Below are 16,931 nucleotides of genomic sequence, written 5' to 3' on the forward strand. Positions count from 1 at the left end.
GAAATGTCAGTGTTTTTTTTTAATATTTTAATAAATCAATAACTTCATGTGGAAGCATTTATTTTTAACCAACTATTATTTCCAATCTTCCTTGTAATTGGTAAAATTTCTTGAAGAAATTTTTACCCATTTTAAGAGCTTTCATTAATTTCTAGGCAACTTCAAATAGCCGGGTTTATTATCTAACCAACACTTCAAAATTTATTATAAATTATTAACAATTTTTTCAGTGCATAATATTTATTTTATCACATCTCATATTCCCTTCACTGCAACAACCTCTTATACAGTACTCGCAACATAGCATTTAAATATCTCACAAATTGGAGACTTGCTTTCTTCTTTGTTTGTAGAAAATCTGTAGGTCATATGGCAATAACACACACACACACATGTTAACATTACAATGTAAATATTAGCAGCATAGCTATGCAACTCAAAGATAACAATGGGGAGAATTGCTTTGTGTTATCGTAATGCCTAACAGTTGTTCTCGAACAGCTGTAATACTCACGCACTTAAGCAATCACTTTCTCTCTCTCGCTCTATGCATCAATTAGATAAATGCATGTGCATCAATTACATTATCTATTGTTGTGATGTATTGAAGTTCGGTTCTTTTTTGGTTTTTGGGAAGCGCAACAGTCAACCAGTATCAGGAATACCAGGAAATAAACAACGCTTGTAGCACCTCACAAAAGAAGAGCTAACACCCAAGTAAATTTTCAATATTTCGTTTTACTAGTAGTGTGGCTTCGGTTTGTTTTTATAGATGAAAACGAGATGCTTTCTGTTATGAACAATGACAAAATCATCTGCTTCTTTCTACTCTCACTCGGAGTGCATTGCATTCATGTAATTGAAACTTCAGTATACCGTGCGGCATAAGATAGAACGGAACGGTGATTTTTTCACATATAGACGAAGACGGCTCTGTTTATATTTGAACAAAGGAAATAATTAAATTTAGAATAAAAGTGATTTCTTTATAATAATGCATAATAAATAATTTTGTGAAATTCGTGTCTGCTATCTTCAAATGGTGAATAAAATAAGAAAAATATACGTATTTTCTTCCTTCTTCTGAAGAAAACAATTATTGGAAAACAAAGAAAAAATTGAACAATGGACTCCATGATATAAAAAATGTGTGTTTTAATATTTGTTTATATACAGTGGCTCAAAGTGCTATAAACAATTGGATATTATCAACGTTTTTACAACCAAATCATATAGAAAATTGTAAGTGGTCATTTCCCTTCCGATATTAATGTTGCCATAGATTTACTTATTCAAACATTAATTGCCAGAAAGAAATTGCTTTAAAAAGAAAGTGGAATTTCGGTTGTCGTTCCTGGGGAAAGTACTTTTTCTTTGGGCTCATGAGTTACCATAGAACATTTGCCTTTTCTTTGTAGACTTTTACATTTTCCCCTTAAAGTTGATTTTGACGAATATCAAAAGTCGATTAGTAGAATTTCAAGATTACGAAAATTCAACTTTCACTTTTTTGACAAAAAGTCGATATGGTTTTTCTAAGTGGTAAAAGGTTTTGGGTACATAATTAATTAAATAAGGTGATTTAAAAGAAGATACGGACAATATAAGATGGAGCTACCGAATTGCAATAAAATAAGCTGTAATATTTAAATTAAGTTGTGTCGTTAAATAAATTTATGTTACGTGTTTGAATATTTATACAAATGTAACCAAAAACACTTGAAATTTCTACGAATCCCTTGAAAAAGCCACCAAATAGTGTAGAAACGTCGGGAGAATATGAAATAAAAGAGTTTTATTTCAAAAATAATTTAGGCCTAAATAGCTAAAATTAAATAATAAGAAAAAAAGTGATTCCGATCTATTGGGGAAGATACACTGAAAAAATATTGACCTAATATGAAAGAATATTCAACATAAATTTTTTGACACTCAATTTTAGCAAATTCTTTAAAACAATAAAATTTTAATAAAAAGAAAGTTTATAATCTTGGCTTGAAACATTTTATTCATTAAGTATAGAACGCGAACATTGGATACTCGCGTCCCTTCATTAAAGTTACATATCCTTGAACTAAGAAAAATTTTCCTTAAAGTAAAGAAAAGCATTTTTGCTTTAAAGAAATCGTCTCTAAATTAACGGATATATTGAATCTTTAAAAACGCTTCAAATATGGCTAAAACTTATTTTGAGAATTTTGTATCTTTCTTTTAAAGTTTTTTTTTTTTTTTTTGAAATTAAGAAAATAGTTTATATTTGTAGTAGCTGTTATAATTTGGATTTTTCAACTGGCATATGTTTGTATGTGAAGAGCTTTATTAAAATATCGCAAAAAGAGAATTAAAATTCGATATATGAGATCTGTATGTTAATTTTATTGAGCCACCGTGGTGCTATGGTTAGCATTACCGCCTTGCATACACAAGGTTGTGGGTTCGATTCCTGCTTCGACCGAACACCAACAAGTTTTTCAGCGGTGGATTATCCCACCTCAGTAATGCTGGTGACATTTCTGAGGGTTTCAAAACTTCTCTAAGTGGTTTCACTGTAATGTGGAACGCCGTTCGGACTCGGCTATAAAAAGGGAGGTCCCTTGTCATTGAGCTTAACGTGGAATCGGCAGCACTCAGTGATAAGAGAGAAGTTCACCAATGTGGTATCACAATGGACTGAATAGTCTAAGTGAGCCTGATACATCGGGCTGCTACCTCATCTAACCTAACCTTAATTTTATTGATCCTAGATTTAAAATTGACTTTATTTTATTTTAAAGAAACCGCATCTTTCGTTCGGAATCCATACCAAAATCTTTAAGGGAAGGTCAATATTTTTGGATCCAAGTAAACTGTTTTTGAGTGTAAGGTTAGGTTGACATAGGCATGCCGTCCATTGTGGTACCGGAGAGGTGAAATTCACTGAGTACTGCCCAATTACATGTTTAAGACAATCACAAGGGTGCGCCTTTTTATAGCAGAGAGGCTCGTTTTTATAGAAGTAGGTGCCCTATTTCAAATTTCTTCCAAACTGAATAAATATTGCGGCTTCTTGATACTCCAGAAATACAAATTGAAGATTGGTTTATATAAGACTATACCGACTCCTGGACCGAAATAATATATCTGATCCAAATTTAATGACAAAACGGTATGTTGATCCATTGATATGTCTACACTCAAAAAAAAGCTTACTTGGATCGAAAGATTTTTACCTTCACTTTTATTTTACCTTCACGGTTTTGGAACAATCTGGTTGGTTTTACAGAAAAAAATAATCGAGAAGGTTCAGTGGTTAAAACTAGAAGTGTCCATATCTAATAAGTACTTTTAGTATCACAATGGACTGAGTAATCCAAGTAAGCCTGAAACTTAATCAGAGAGCCATTCTAACCTAATCTATCCTAACCAACCTTCACTTAAAAATTTGGGTAATTTTGACATGGAAAATTTGCCGTACTTCAAAGACATACTTTTTAGGGAGCAACGCAAATTTCAAAGATGAGTGTCATAAATTTGGGAGCCACCGTGGTGCAATGGTTAGCATGCCCGCCTTGCATACAAAAGATCGAACCTGCTTCGACCGAACACCAAAAAGTTTTTCAGCGGTGGATTATCCCACCTCAGTAATGCTGGTGACATTTCTGAGTGTTTCAAAGCTTCTCTAAGTGGTTTCACTGCAATGTGGAACGCCGTTCGGACTCGGCTATAAAAAGGAGGTCCCTTGTCATTGAGCTTAAAATGGAATCGGGCAGCACTCAGTGATAAGAGAGAAGTTCACCACTGTGGTATCACAATGAACTGAATAGTCTAAGTGAGCCTGATATATAGGGCTGCCACCTAACCTAACCTAACCTAACCTATCATAAATTTAATATAAAAATATTAAACCACAGATTGATTGTATTAATTGTTCTTTCACACAAAAAAATATCAATTAATTTGATTGTCAATACAATTAAAATTATGTTTAAATTTGAGCTAACAACGTAATTTGTAAATACAAAAACGATTTTAGTCACTTTAGCAACCAATTTTATTATATCAACAAACATTTTGTTATATCAACAAAAATTTTGTTGAACTTAAAAATTTTCTGTAACAACAATTGTTGTTAGCTCAAAAATTATAATATTATTTTCTGTGTTAATAACAATTCCTTTATTTTTAAGGAATTGGTCCTTAAAATTTTGAAAATTTTGTGTCCTAAAATTTAAGCTCCATAATCTTCCATATTAGCTCAAATTTTTTATGACAGTATTTATTTTTTAAGAAAAACTTTGGAATGAAGCAAAAATAATATATTTTGTCTTCAATCACGAAATTAATTGATCCATTTAATTTTTAATTGAAATGTCTACAATCACTAATATCAATTAAATAAATAATTAATTCAATTAAAAAATTAGTTGATACAATTGATTGAATTTTGTTTAAGTTGGGTGATTAGTTGAATCAATTAAATTTTAAATTGAACATTTTTGAAAATTCATGTAAAATTTTAATTTAAAAAAATTTGTGATATTTTTTTCTGTGTAGCTATACTATTGCTTAAATCCAAAGTTCATTTAACGAATTACATATGGGGTATTTATCGGTGTCTAATATTACCACAATAATTGTATTTCCGCACACTTTAAGGGGATCAAAACCTACGTGCCTTCATTACAAAGAAAATAATTCATTTTCCATGTATTCATATCTTTTTAAAATTATTATTTTTAATTTAACACCATTTTTAAATGCAACTCTCATTTCATCATTTTTATTTTCAGTCACCACCACCAAACTATGTGTATTGCTTTGAAACACTGTACACTAGCATTATGCGGTTCATTTATATGAACTATTGTGAAGTGTTATTGAACTCATTTCCATAAACACAATCATCTGCATCCATCCATTCATGCATCCAACCCACCATCCATCTATCCACATTACCAACATCATCAAAGACTTGGAGCAGCAAAAAAGAACCATCAGAATGCATTCGTGTAATTTTCCCCTTAGTTGAGTGATTTCCTGTCTAACTTATCAGTAAAGATGCATATCCTTCAACCCTGCAGGATTCAGGCATTCACCTAGAGATACCAACACAATCAAAGATCAAATCAACAACTGCTACAACCAAGTTAGCAAACAACAACAACCAAAAACATAGGAAACAACAACAAGAACTCCAAAGGAAAAGAGCAGATGTTTGTGTGTTGTGAGAACTAATTGCCGACACGTTCGTTGCTTTCAAGGGAAAAAATCGGAAAAACAAAAAAGATTTTCAAAACAACCACACTCTAAGTAGACGATTTTCTTTTTGTTTGAAAGAAAGCGAAACAAAAACTGAGAGGAAGCAGAAGAGAAAATAGAAACACATTTGGCCTTTTCCGTTGTCTATTGGCATAACAAACATTCTGCCATAGACCATGAAGACCCAACAACACCCGCATGGCAATGCAGCAACAGAGGACAATACCTCAGAGGCCGATTGTATCAATCTTCAAATCACGACCACCACCAACACTACCTCCAGTGCTGCCAATCTCAACAAAGAAGGCGATGATGAGACGGATCTAATCAATTCCAGCAGTAGTTGTAGCAGTAGTGCTGACAATACCTCAACCGCCTCAGCCAATTCGAATCGTCCAACCCGCTCCTCCATCACGACATGTCCCAAGCCCACAGTTGTCAGCATTATTGTTAAACCCCAACCGGATATGAGAAATCGGTATGTCAACATTTTAATCTTACGTATGTTAAGGACATTCGATTTTCAACTATATCCTTGACGATGACAAAGGCGCCAAAATCGTTAATCTTCATTGCACAGTTCCCTCTATTATCTAGTCTGCCACAAGCCAAAGTATTTTTCTGGAAATGTTTGTTCCTGATTAGACAAAGGAGTCTTTGTCTGTCCCATAAGGTCTTAGAGACAACAAAGGGATCAGACATCAGCCCATTGTTCATCGATGGTGGTTAATAAAACTTTGGGATTTACCAAGAAAAGCTGGAATTTAGTTTATCACATTATTATAATAGCATTTATAAACCTAATTATAGAAGGGTATGATAAACCAAAGAAGCATGATGGCAATGGTCGTCATAATGAGAGGGCTATGTCAGGTCTATATGGACGTGTATGGATTACTTTTGTACTTTATTTTCAGAGTGTCATGAAATTCATTTGTATGAAAATGTTCCTCCCAATAATGCTCTTATTATTTATTTATTAAAGGAAATTTCTCCTTGCCGCTTGTATACGATAGTATACAAGCGGTTTGAAATTTGGTAGAGCAACATCTTTAGTTAAGAGTCAATACCAAAATCCTTAAGAGATAGTCAAAATCTGTGGTTCCAAGTATACTTTCTTGATAGTAGATACACAAAGCTATGGGTTAATAAAATTGATCTAAAAATTAAAAACTACCGGGGCATTACTTTCCTCAATAAAATTTACGCCATTTGTAAGAATGTATGTTGGTTTCCACTCGCGCCAAAAATAATCTACCAAAATTTAAAGAAAATTTTACCACGAATCCAACAAATTAAAAAAAAAAAAACTTGACAAACATACCTTTCCTCTATTGGTTAATTGGTTTTAAATTGATTTTATTTCTACAGAAAATTTTGTCAAAATTTTATTTTTATAGCAAATTTTGTTAAAATTTTATTTCCCTTCGTTTTGTTATGTTATTGTTGGTTTTGTTCTTTAAGCATTGTTGTTGTTTTTTTATTTCAGCTTAAAACCATACATTGACTAAACTACAAGTGTAGCCTAACTAACAGAGGAAAAGAATGTTTGTCAAATTTATTTATTTATTTATTTAAGTCTATGGATTACAATCCTTACAGACTAGCAGAATTAAAAGTAAATTAAATCTAAAGTCGAGTTAAACTTATTTAAGGACATTGCAAAGTCCAAATCATGCAAGCTACTCAATTTATTAAACTCTTTAAGTGCTCTTAAGATTGGTTCATGAATGGCATAGTTACTTCTATGTAAAGGTATACTAAAGAACTCAAATTGACGCAAACATCGCACTGGTAAATTAAAGCAAATTTATTTGGACAAAGCAAGATGGTTGGATGGACGCACGTTTCGGAATTACCACATTCCTCATCAGCATCCTCTACTTGCAGCAAAACTATCAACCAATTATCAGAATAAATTCAGGCAGTTCATTAAACCCAACAATGAACCAATCTTGAACCTTCCGAAAAAGGTTTTGCATGATAGCCGGCTTATGCCGAAATAAATTCGAAACAAAACAAATTTTGTTGTTGTTACACTTGTAGTTTAGTCAATGTATGGTTTTAAGCTGAAATAAAAAAACAACAACAATTTTATTTCTATAGAAAATTTTTAAAAAATTTTATTTCTATATTGACAAACATTCTTTTCCTCTGTTGGTTAAGCTACTCTTGTAGTTTAGTCAACACAATGGTTTTAGAGATGAGATCAAAACAACAAATATGATTGAAGTACAAACTCACAATAAACAACAATAATTTTATTTGTATAGAAAATTTTGTAAAAATTTTATTTCTATAGAACATTTTTCCAAAATTTTATTTCTATACAAAATTTCTCCAAAATTTTATTTCTTACAAAATTTTTCCAATTTTTTTTTCTATATAAACATTTCCAAAATTTTATTTCTATAGAAAATTTTTCCAAAATTGTATTTCTATAGAAAATTTTGTCAAAATTTTATTTCTATAGAAAATTTTGTCAAAATTTTATTTCTATAGAAAATTTTTTAAAAATTTTAGTTCTATAGAAAATTTTGTCAAAATTTTATTTCTATAGAAAAGTTTATCAAAATTTTATTTCTATAGAAAATTTTGTCAAAATTTAATTTCTATAGAAAATTTTGTCAAAATTTTATTTCTATGGAAAATTTTGTCAAAATTTAATTTCTATACAAAATTTCTCCAAAATTTTATTTCTATAAAAAAATTTTATCAAAATTTTATTTCTATAAAAAAAAATTTATCAAAATTTTATTTCTATAGAAAATTTTATTTCTATAAAAAATTTCGTCAAAATTTTATTTCGATAGAAGATTTTTCCAAAATTTAATTTCTTTAGAAAATTTTGCCAAAATTTTAATTTCTATAAAAAATGTTGTCAACATTTTATTTCTAAAGAAAATTTTGCCAGAATTTTATTTCTTTAGAACATTTTGCCAAAATTTTATTTATTTAGAAAATTTTGCCAAAATTTTATTTATATAGAACATTTTGTAAAAATTTTATTTCCATAGAAAATTTTGTCAAAATTTTATTTCCATAGAAAATTTTGTCAAAATTTTACTTCCATACAAAATTTTACCAAAATCTTATTTCTATAGAAAATTTTGTCAACATTTTATTTCTATAGAAAATTTTGTCAAAATTTTATTTCTATAGAAAATTTTGTCAAAATTTTATTTCTACAGAAAATTTTGTCACAATTTTATTTCTATAGAAAATTTTGTCAAAATTTTATTTCTATAGAAAATTTTGTCAAAATTTTATTTCTATAGAAAATTTTGTCAAAATTTTATTTCTATAGAAAATTTTGTCAAAAATTTATTTCTATAGAAAATATTGCCAAAATTTTATTTCCATACAAAATTTTATTTCTATAGAAAATTTTTCCAAAATTTTTTTTCTATACAAAATTTTACTTCCATACAAAATTTTACCAAAATCTTATTTCTATAGAAAATTTTGTCAACATTTTATTTCTATAGAAAATTTTGTCAAAATTTTACTTCTATAGAAAATGTTGTCAACATTTTATTTCTATGGAAGATTTTGCAAGAATTTTATTTTCTTTAGAACATTTTGCCAAAATTTTATTTCTTTAGAAACTTTTGCCAAAATTTTATATCAATAGAAAATTTTGTCAAAATTTTATTTCCATAGAAAATTTTGTCAAAATTTTATTTTTATAGAAAATTTTGTCAAAATTTTATTTCTATAGAACATTTTGTCAAAATTTTATTTCTATATAAAATTTTGTCAAAATTTTATTTCTATAGAAAATGTTGTCAAAATTTTATTTCTATAGAAAATTTTGTCAAAATTTTATTTCTATAGAAAGTTTTGTCAAAATTTTATTTTTATAGAAAATTTTGTCAAAATTTTATTTCTATAGAAAATTTTGTCAAAATTTTATTTCTATAGAAAATTTTGTCAAAATTTTATTTCTATAGAAAATTTTGTCAAAATTTTATTTCTATAGAGAATTTATTTTAAAATTTTATTTCTATAGAGAATTTTTTTAAAATTTTATTTCTATAGAAAATTTTGTCAAAATTGTATGTCCATAGAAAATTTTGTCAAAATTTTACTTCTATATAAAATTTTGTCAAAATTTTATTTCTATAGAAAATTTTGTCAAAATGTTATTTCTATAGAAAATTTTGTCAAAATTTAATTTCTATAGAAAATTTTTCCAAAATTTTATTTCCATACAAAATTTTGTCAACATTTTATTTCTATAGGAAATTTTGTCAACATTTTATTTCTATAGGAAATTTTGTCAAAATTTTATTTCTATAGAAAATTTTGTCAAAATTTAATTTCTATAGAAAATTTTGTCAAAATTTTATTTCTATAGGAAATTTTTCCAAAATTTTATTTCTTTAGATAATTTTTCCAAAATTTTATTTCTTTAGATAATTTTTCCGAAATTTTATTTCTATAGAAAATTTTTCCAAAATTTTATTTTGGTTGCATCCCGATCACAATTTCCTGCTAAAAGGGACTTTTTTATTCCATAAAAGTTAGAGTCGGGAATCTGTCCTTGCTAATGTAGGAACTTGATAATCTAAGCGTGTCCTAATTCAGCACCCACACAATAAATGAAGTCACAAATGATTGATCAAACACATGTAGGGTACTGTAAGGAATAAATGGCCACAACAAAAGACACAAGGCTTAGTTACCCACAGATATATGGACAGTAATATATTTGTCCATAATTCAATTAGGATAAAGCAAAATGCTGGTAAGGATATAGCATTATTAATAAAGTATTCCGCATTTATTTGTGATTAGAGTTAAATTATATTGAAAACGTTATTAATTATCTGGGCGAATTATGCTCTTAGCTTGAATACCTTTTGATTCTATTTGTTATATCATTAATAACTTAGCATACTAATATTTAATATTTACTGGATGTTTTCGTATATTATTGCTTTTGTTTCATTCCATTCATTTTTGACGTTAAGGTCATTGATATTTATCGCATAAATTCTTTGTTTTTATGAAAGCTCTTTTTATCGACTTTGTCCATACTAACAGAGACAATATTACTGTAATTACGTATAAATATTGTGAAATCTTATTTTCTTATTTTACCATAAAATCAGCGATATATGTAAAATAATATTGATATTGAATTCTTGTTAAATGGCAATTAAATTCCATTATACATACACCACCTATGTGGATTTAATTTATATTTCCATAAAACAAATAAAATGTTTCAACAAAATTTGTTTACATTTATTTTTGTTGAAATAAATGAAATTTATTGCACACCAAATATTTAAATAATTTCGACAAACAACTTAATTCAGGGTCAATTTCACTTGGCAAATATTGAAGCTCCATAAGAAAGAAGCAAACAATCGTTCGATGAAGGAACCCCCATTTCTATCCTCTATGAAGAGGGTCGAATCGAATAACCAGAAATCACCAAATTTATCTCAATCAAATTCTGAAATTGAGAGACTGTAAACACAAAAGCACTCGATATCCAACCGTCAATAGGGGGTTATAATATGAGATACATGTTTATACTAATTAGAGTTTATAAATTAATTGCGTATATTGTTGATTATAAAATCTATTAGCAAATTTGGAATTAAGACAAAAAACAATGACAAAAAAACTGAAAAACATTTTGATTCGTAGAATTTTATTTAGCAAAACGCCAATGGCCTCAATGTACAAACAATTTTAAAGTAACACCTTAGCCATTGACGAATGCATCTTAAGTTGATCATAAAAAAGTTTTTTATTTTATTATTTATTTTTTTTGTTTTTTTTTTTTTTTTTTTTTGTATAAGCATTTTTTTTATAAAACTACCTCATTTGGAAGTGAACTGGGGAATCACACTAACAATCTAGCATATAAAGCGAAAGTTTCGCTGGCAAATGAGTCAAATAAACAAATCGAATTTAAGATAGTCTTAATTTCAATTATTGTGAGAATTAGAAAAAAAGGTGTGAATATCGCAATTAGAGAAAACGTTTGAAATTGTGAGCATAAAAACGTCTTACTTCAAATGTAGCATATTTCATAGGATTGCAGTTTCTCTATCATGATAGAAGGTGAATTTGAAGTAAACCGGCTACAAAGAGATTTTCTTTAAACTAATGATTTTGGTATTGATTCCAAGCCACAGGTGGTACAATTCTACCATAAATTATAGATTTTTTACAGTTTGGTAGATTGGTAGAATTTTTCATGCATAGATAGATTTTGCAGAATATTCCTCTCAAACTAAGAGGTATTTCACAAATTTTCCATAGAAATAAAATTTTGACAAAATTTTCTATAGAAATAAAATTTTGACAAAATTATCTATAGAAATAAGATTTTGAGAAAATTTTCTCTAGAAATAAAATTTTGCATAGAAATAAAATTTTGATAAAATTTTCTATAGAAATAAAATTTTGATAAAAATTTCTATAGAAATAAAATTTTGACAAAATTTTCTATAGATATAAAATTTTGACATAAATTTCTATAGAAATAAAATTTTGACAAAATTTTCTAGAAAATAAAATTTTGACAAAATTTTCTATAGAAACAAAATTTCGCCAAAATTTTCTAGAGAAATAAAATTTTGACGAAATTTTCTATAGATATAAAATTTTGACAATATTTTCTAATGAAATAAAATTTTGACAAAATTTTCTAAAGAAATAAAATTTTGACAAAATTTTCTATTTTCTATATATAGAAATAAAATTTTTACAAAATTTTCTATAGAAATAAAATTTTGACAAAATTTTTTATAGAAATAAAATGTTGACAAAATTTTCTATAGAAATAAATTTTGGAAAAAATTCTTATAGAAATAAAATTTGGAAAAAGTTCCTATAGAAATAAAATTTTGAAATAATTTTCTTTAGAAATAAACTAATGATTTTGGAATTGATTTCAAGCCACAGTTGGTAGAATTCTACCATAAATTGTAGATTTTTTACAGTTTGGTAGATTGGAAGAATTTTTCATGCTTAGATAGATTTTGCAGAATATTCCTCTCCAAATAAGAAGTATTTCACAAATTTTCCATAGAAATAAAATTTTTACAAAATTTTCTATAGAAATAAAATTGTGACGAAATTTTCTATAGATATAAAATTTTGACAATATTTTCTAAAAAAAAATAAAATTTTGACAAAATTTTCTATAGAAATAAGATTTTGACAAAATTTTATATAGAAATAAAATGTTGGCAAAATTTTGCATAGAAATAAAATGTTGACAAAATTTTCTATAGAAATAAAATGGTGACAAAATTTTCTAAAGAAATAAAACTTCCATTTGTTTTGTTTTGTTATTGTTGGTTTTGTTCTTTAAGCATTGTTGTTATTTTTTTATTTCAGCTTAAAACCATACATTGACTAAACTACAAGAGTAGCTTAACCAACAGAGGAAAAGAGTGTTTGTCAAATTTATTTGGGCAAAGCCCTATAGACTGCAAGATGGTTGGATGGACGCACGTTTCGGAATTACCACATTCCTCATCAGCATCCTCTACTTGCAGCAAAACTATCAACCAATTATCAGAATAAATTCATTCGAAAATGTTTGTTTCGAATTTATTTCGGCATAAGCCGGCTATCAATGTAAAACCTTTTTTCGGAGGGTTCAAGTGTGGTTTTTGTTGGGTTTAATAAACTGCCTGAATTTATTCTGATAATTGGTTGATAGTTTTGCTGCAAGTAGAGGATGCTGATGAGGAATGTGGTAATTCCGAAACGTGCGTCCATCCAACCATCTTGCAGTCTATAGGGCTTTGCCCAAATAAATTTGACAAACATTCTTTTCCTCTGTTGGTTAAGCTACTCTTGTAGTTTAGTCAATGTATGGTTTTAAGCTGAAATAAAAAAATAACAACAATAAAACTTTGACAAAATTTTCTATACAAATAAAATTTTGACAAAATTTTCTATAGAAATAAAATTTTGATAAAAATTTCTATAGAAATAAAATTTTGACAAAATTTTCTATAGATATAAAATTTTGACATAAATTTCTATAGAAATAAAATTTTGACTAAATTTTCTAGAAAATAAAATTTTGACAAAATTTTCTATAGAAACAATATTTCGCCAAAATTTTCTAGAAAAATAAAATTTTGACGAAATTTTCTATAGATATAAAATGTTGACAATATTTTCTAATGAAATAAAATTTTGACAAAATTTTCTGTAGAAATAAAATTTTGACAAAATTTTCTATTTTCTATATATAGAAATAAAATGTTTACAAAATTTTCTATAGAAATAAAATTTTGACAAAATTTTTTATAGAAATAAAATGTTGACAAAATTTTCTATAGAAATAAATTTTGGAAAAAATTCTTATAGAAATAAAATTTGGAAAAAGTTCCTATAGAAATAAAATTTTGAAATAATTTTCTTTAGAAATAAACTAATGATTTTGGAATTGATTCCAAGCCACAGTTGGTAGAATTCTACCATAAATTGTAGATTTTTTACAGTTTGGTAGATTGGAAGAATTTTTCATGCTTAGATACATTTTGCAGAATATTCCTCTCCAAATAAGAGGTATTTCATAAATTTTAGAAATAAAATGTTGGCAAAATTTTGCATAGAAATAAAATTTTGATAAAAATTTCTATAGAAATAAAATTTTGACAAAATTTTCTATAGATATAAAATTTTGACATAAATTTCTATAGAAATAAAATGTTGACTAAATTTTCTAGAAAATATAATTTTGACAAAATTTTCTATAGAAACAAAATTTCGCCAAAATTTTCTAGAGAAATAAAATTTTGACGAAATTTTCTATAGAAATAAAATTTCGATAAAATTTTCTATAGAAATAAAATTTTGACAAAATTGTCTATAGAAATAAAATTTTGACAAAATTTTCTATAGAAATAAAATTTTGATAAAATTTTCTATAGGAATACAATTTCGACAAAATTTTCTATAGATATAAAATTTTGACAAAATTTTCTATAGAAATACAATTTTGACAAAATGTTCTATAGATATAAAATTTTGACAAAATTTTCTATAGAAATACAATTTTCGCAAAATTTTCCATAGAATTAAAATTTTGATAAAATTTTTTATAGAAATAAAATGTTGATAAAATTTTCTATAGAAATAAAATTTTGACAAAATTTTCTATAGAAATAAAATTTTGACATAAATTTCTATAGAAATAAAATTTTGACTAAATTTTCTAGAAAATAAAATTTTGACAAAATTTTCTATAGAAACAATATTTCGCCAAAATTTTCTAGAGAAATAAAATTTTGACGAAATTTTCTATAGATATAAAATGTTGACAATATTTTCTAATGAAATAAAATTTTGACAAAATTTTCTGTAGAAATAAAACTTTGACAAAATTTTCTATTTTCTATATATAGAAATAAAATGTTTACAAAATTTTCTATAGAAATAAAATTTTGACAAAATTTGTTATAGAAATAAAATGTTGACAAAATTTTCTATAGAAATAAATTTTGGAAAAAATTCTTATAGAAATAAAATTTGGAAAAAGTTCCTATAGAAATAAAATTTTGAAATAATTTTCTTTAGAAATAAACTAATGATTTTGGAATTGATTCCAAGCCACAGTTGGTAGAATTCTACCATAAATTGTATATTTTTTACAGTTTGGTAGATTGGAAGAATTTTTCATGCTTAGATAGATTTTGCAGAATATTCCTCTCCAAATAAGAGGTATTTCATAAATTTTAGAAATAAAATGTTGGCAAAATTTTGCATAGAAATAAAATTTTGATAAAAATTTCTATAGAAATAAAATTTTGACAAAATTTTCTATAGATATAAAATTTTGACATAAATTTCTATAGAAATAAAATGTTGACTAAATTTTCTAGAAAATATAATTTTGACAAAATTTTCTATAGAAACAAAATTTCGCCAAAATTTTCTAGAGAAATAAAATTTTGACGAAATTTTCTATAGAAATAAAATTTCGATAAAATTTTCTATAGAAATAAAATTTTGACAAAATTGTCTATAGAAATAAAATTTTGACAAAATTTTCTATAGAAATAAAATTTTGATAAAATTTTCTATAGGAATACAATTTCGACAAAATTTTCTATAGATATAAAATTTTGACAAAATTTTCTATAGAAATACAATTTTGACAAAATGTTCTATAGATATAAAATTTTGACAAAATTTTCTATAGAAATACAATTTTCACAAAATTTTCCATAGAATTAAAATTTTGATAAAATTTTTTATAGAAATAAAATGTTGATAAAATTTTCTATAGAAATAAAATTTTGACAAAATTTTCTATAGTTATAAGATTTTGACAACATTTTCTATATATATGAAATTTTGACAAAATTTTCTATAGAAATAAAATTTCGACAAAATTTTCTATAGAAATAAAATTTTGATAATTTTGATAATTTTCTATAGATATAAAATTTTGTATAGAAATAAAATTTTGGCAAAACTTTTTATAGATATAACATTTTGACGAAATTTTCGTTAGAAATAAAATTTTAATGAAATTTTCTATAGAAATAAAATTTTGACATAAATTTCTATAGAAATAAAATTTTCTATAATTTAAAAAGTACTGTTCGTATAGGAGTACAGTGGTAATTCAATATCTTAACATTTTTCTACGAAAACAAAATATTTGCGAATTCGTAGCAATTTATTTGTATTTATTTTAAAGCAATTTCGATAGTTCTAATAACCTATAATTATTTAAACAACTAATAATTATTATATATTTCGCACATAATCACGTAGTATCTCAAAACGTTACACCCACCAATATAATTAACTGCTTGCGGTATATTAATCTTATCCCCGCCCGATAGTAAACAATATATTACACCTGTTAAAGATTTTTGCAATTACAATTCAGTTCATGTTATAATAGTATTATTAATTCGTTGTAAATTGACAATTGTCCAAGTAAATATGGGGTAACATGTAATTACAACACAAAATTCGTAGTGATTTAAAATTTCATTTTAAATCATTGCACGTACAATGTAACTAAATTTCTACATTCAGCATTAGATTTACGGGGATTTTTAAGAGAATGCATATTACATAATGATAGCATAATGCGATTGAGTGAAAGATTTTGAAAGAATGAACTTTTTTCATCGATATTATATAGATGTTTCCATTAAAAATATATATTTTGTTTGCATATATCGCATATATTAAATATAAACAGCGCACCCAGAGAAGGAATATGATCACAACAAACATGTTTCAAGAGCACTATGTTAATTTTTCACAGCGTCCATGTAGCATTTTTGTCGCAAAAATATTCTTTTCTCGTCAAACATAACATGCTTTCCGAAATCAAATACATAATTTCCGAGAAAAAAACATGGTTTCGACAAACATGCTACATGTTTTCCTTGAAAATGTAACATTTTGGAACATGGTTGTGGTGGTCATATTCCTTCTCTGCGTGCAGTGTTTAAATAATGTGCAATCTTTGAGCAAAACACACAAACAAAATATTTTTGTGAGACCAAAAATTATTGTCCTTGCCACTGCTTCTTTCTTGCCACTGCTAAGTGAGGCCTGGTGTTTTATTTCGGCATCCTATTGGCTCGTAATGAAAGTCATTGCCGATTGGATGATAAATCCGTTTAATCTAAACTCGATAGGTACCCGTACACTGAAAAAAAGCATACTCGGTTCCA

At 26.4% G+C, this 16,931-nt stretch overlaps 1 protein-coding gene across 9 annotated transcripts in view; it reads left to right on the plus strand.

Moving 5' to 3' along the window:
• The window catches only part of Ndae1 (Na[+]-driven anion exchanger 1), a 135,927-nt gene that overhangs the window by 24,158 nt on the left and 94,838 nt on the right, over positions 1–16,931 (plus strand). For 7 of the 9 annotated variants that reach the window (XM_075297667.1, XM_075297665.1, XM_075297668.1 and 4 more), the window contains exon 2: positions 4,770–5,716. The exons of 1 other annotated variant lie outside the window; for it this stretch is intronic. In XM_075297667.1, the coding sequence (XP_075153782.1) occupies positions 5,415–5,716 (302 nt within the window). In that variant the 5' untranslated portion in view covers positions 4,770–5,414. Of the gene's footprint in view, positions 1–1,092; positions 1,243–4,769; positions 5,717–16,931 lie in introns of those variants that run through there. One more of the 9 variants, XM_075297666.1, reaches the window with a different exon arrangement.

Source organism: Haematobia irritans, chromosome 2 (assembly GCF_050003625.1).
Source record: "Haematobia irritans isolate KBUSLIRL chromosome 2, ASM5000362v1, whole genome shotgun sequence".
Classification (NCBI taxonomy): Eukaryota; Metazoa; Arthropoda; class Insecta; order Diptera; family Muscidae; genus Haematobia; species Haematobia irritans.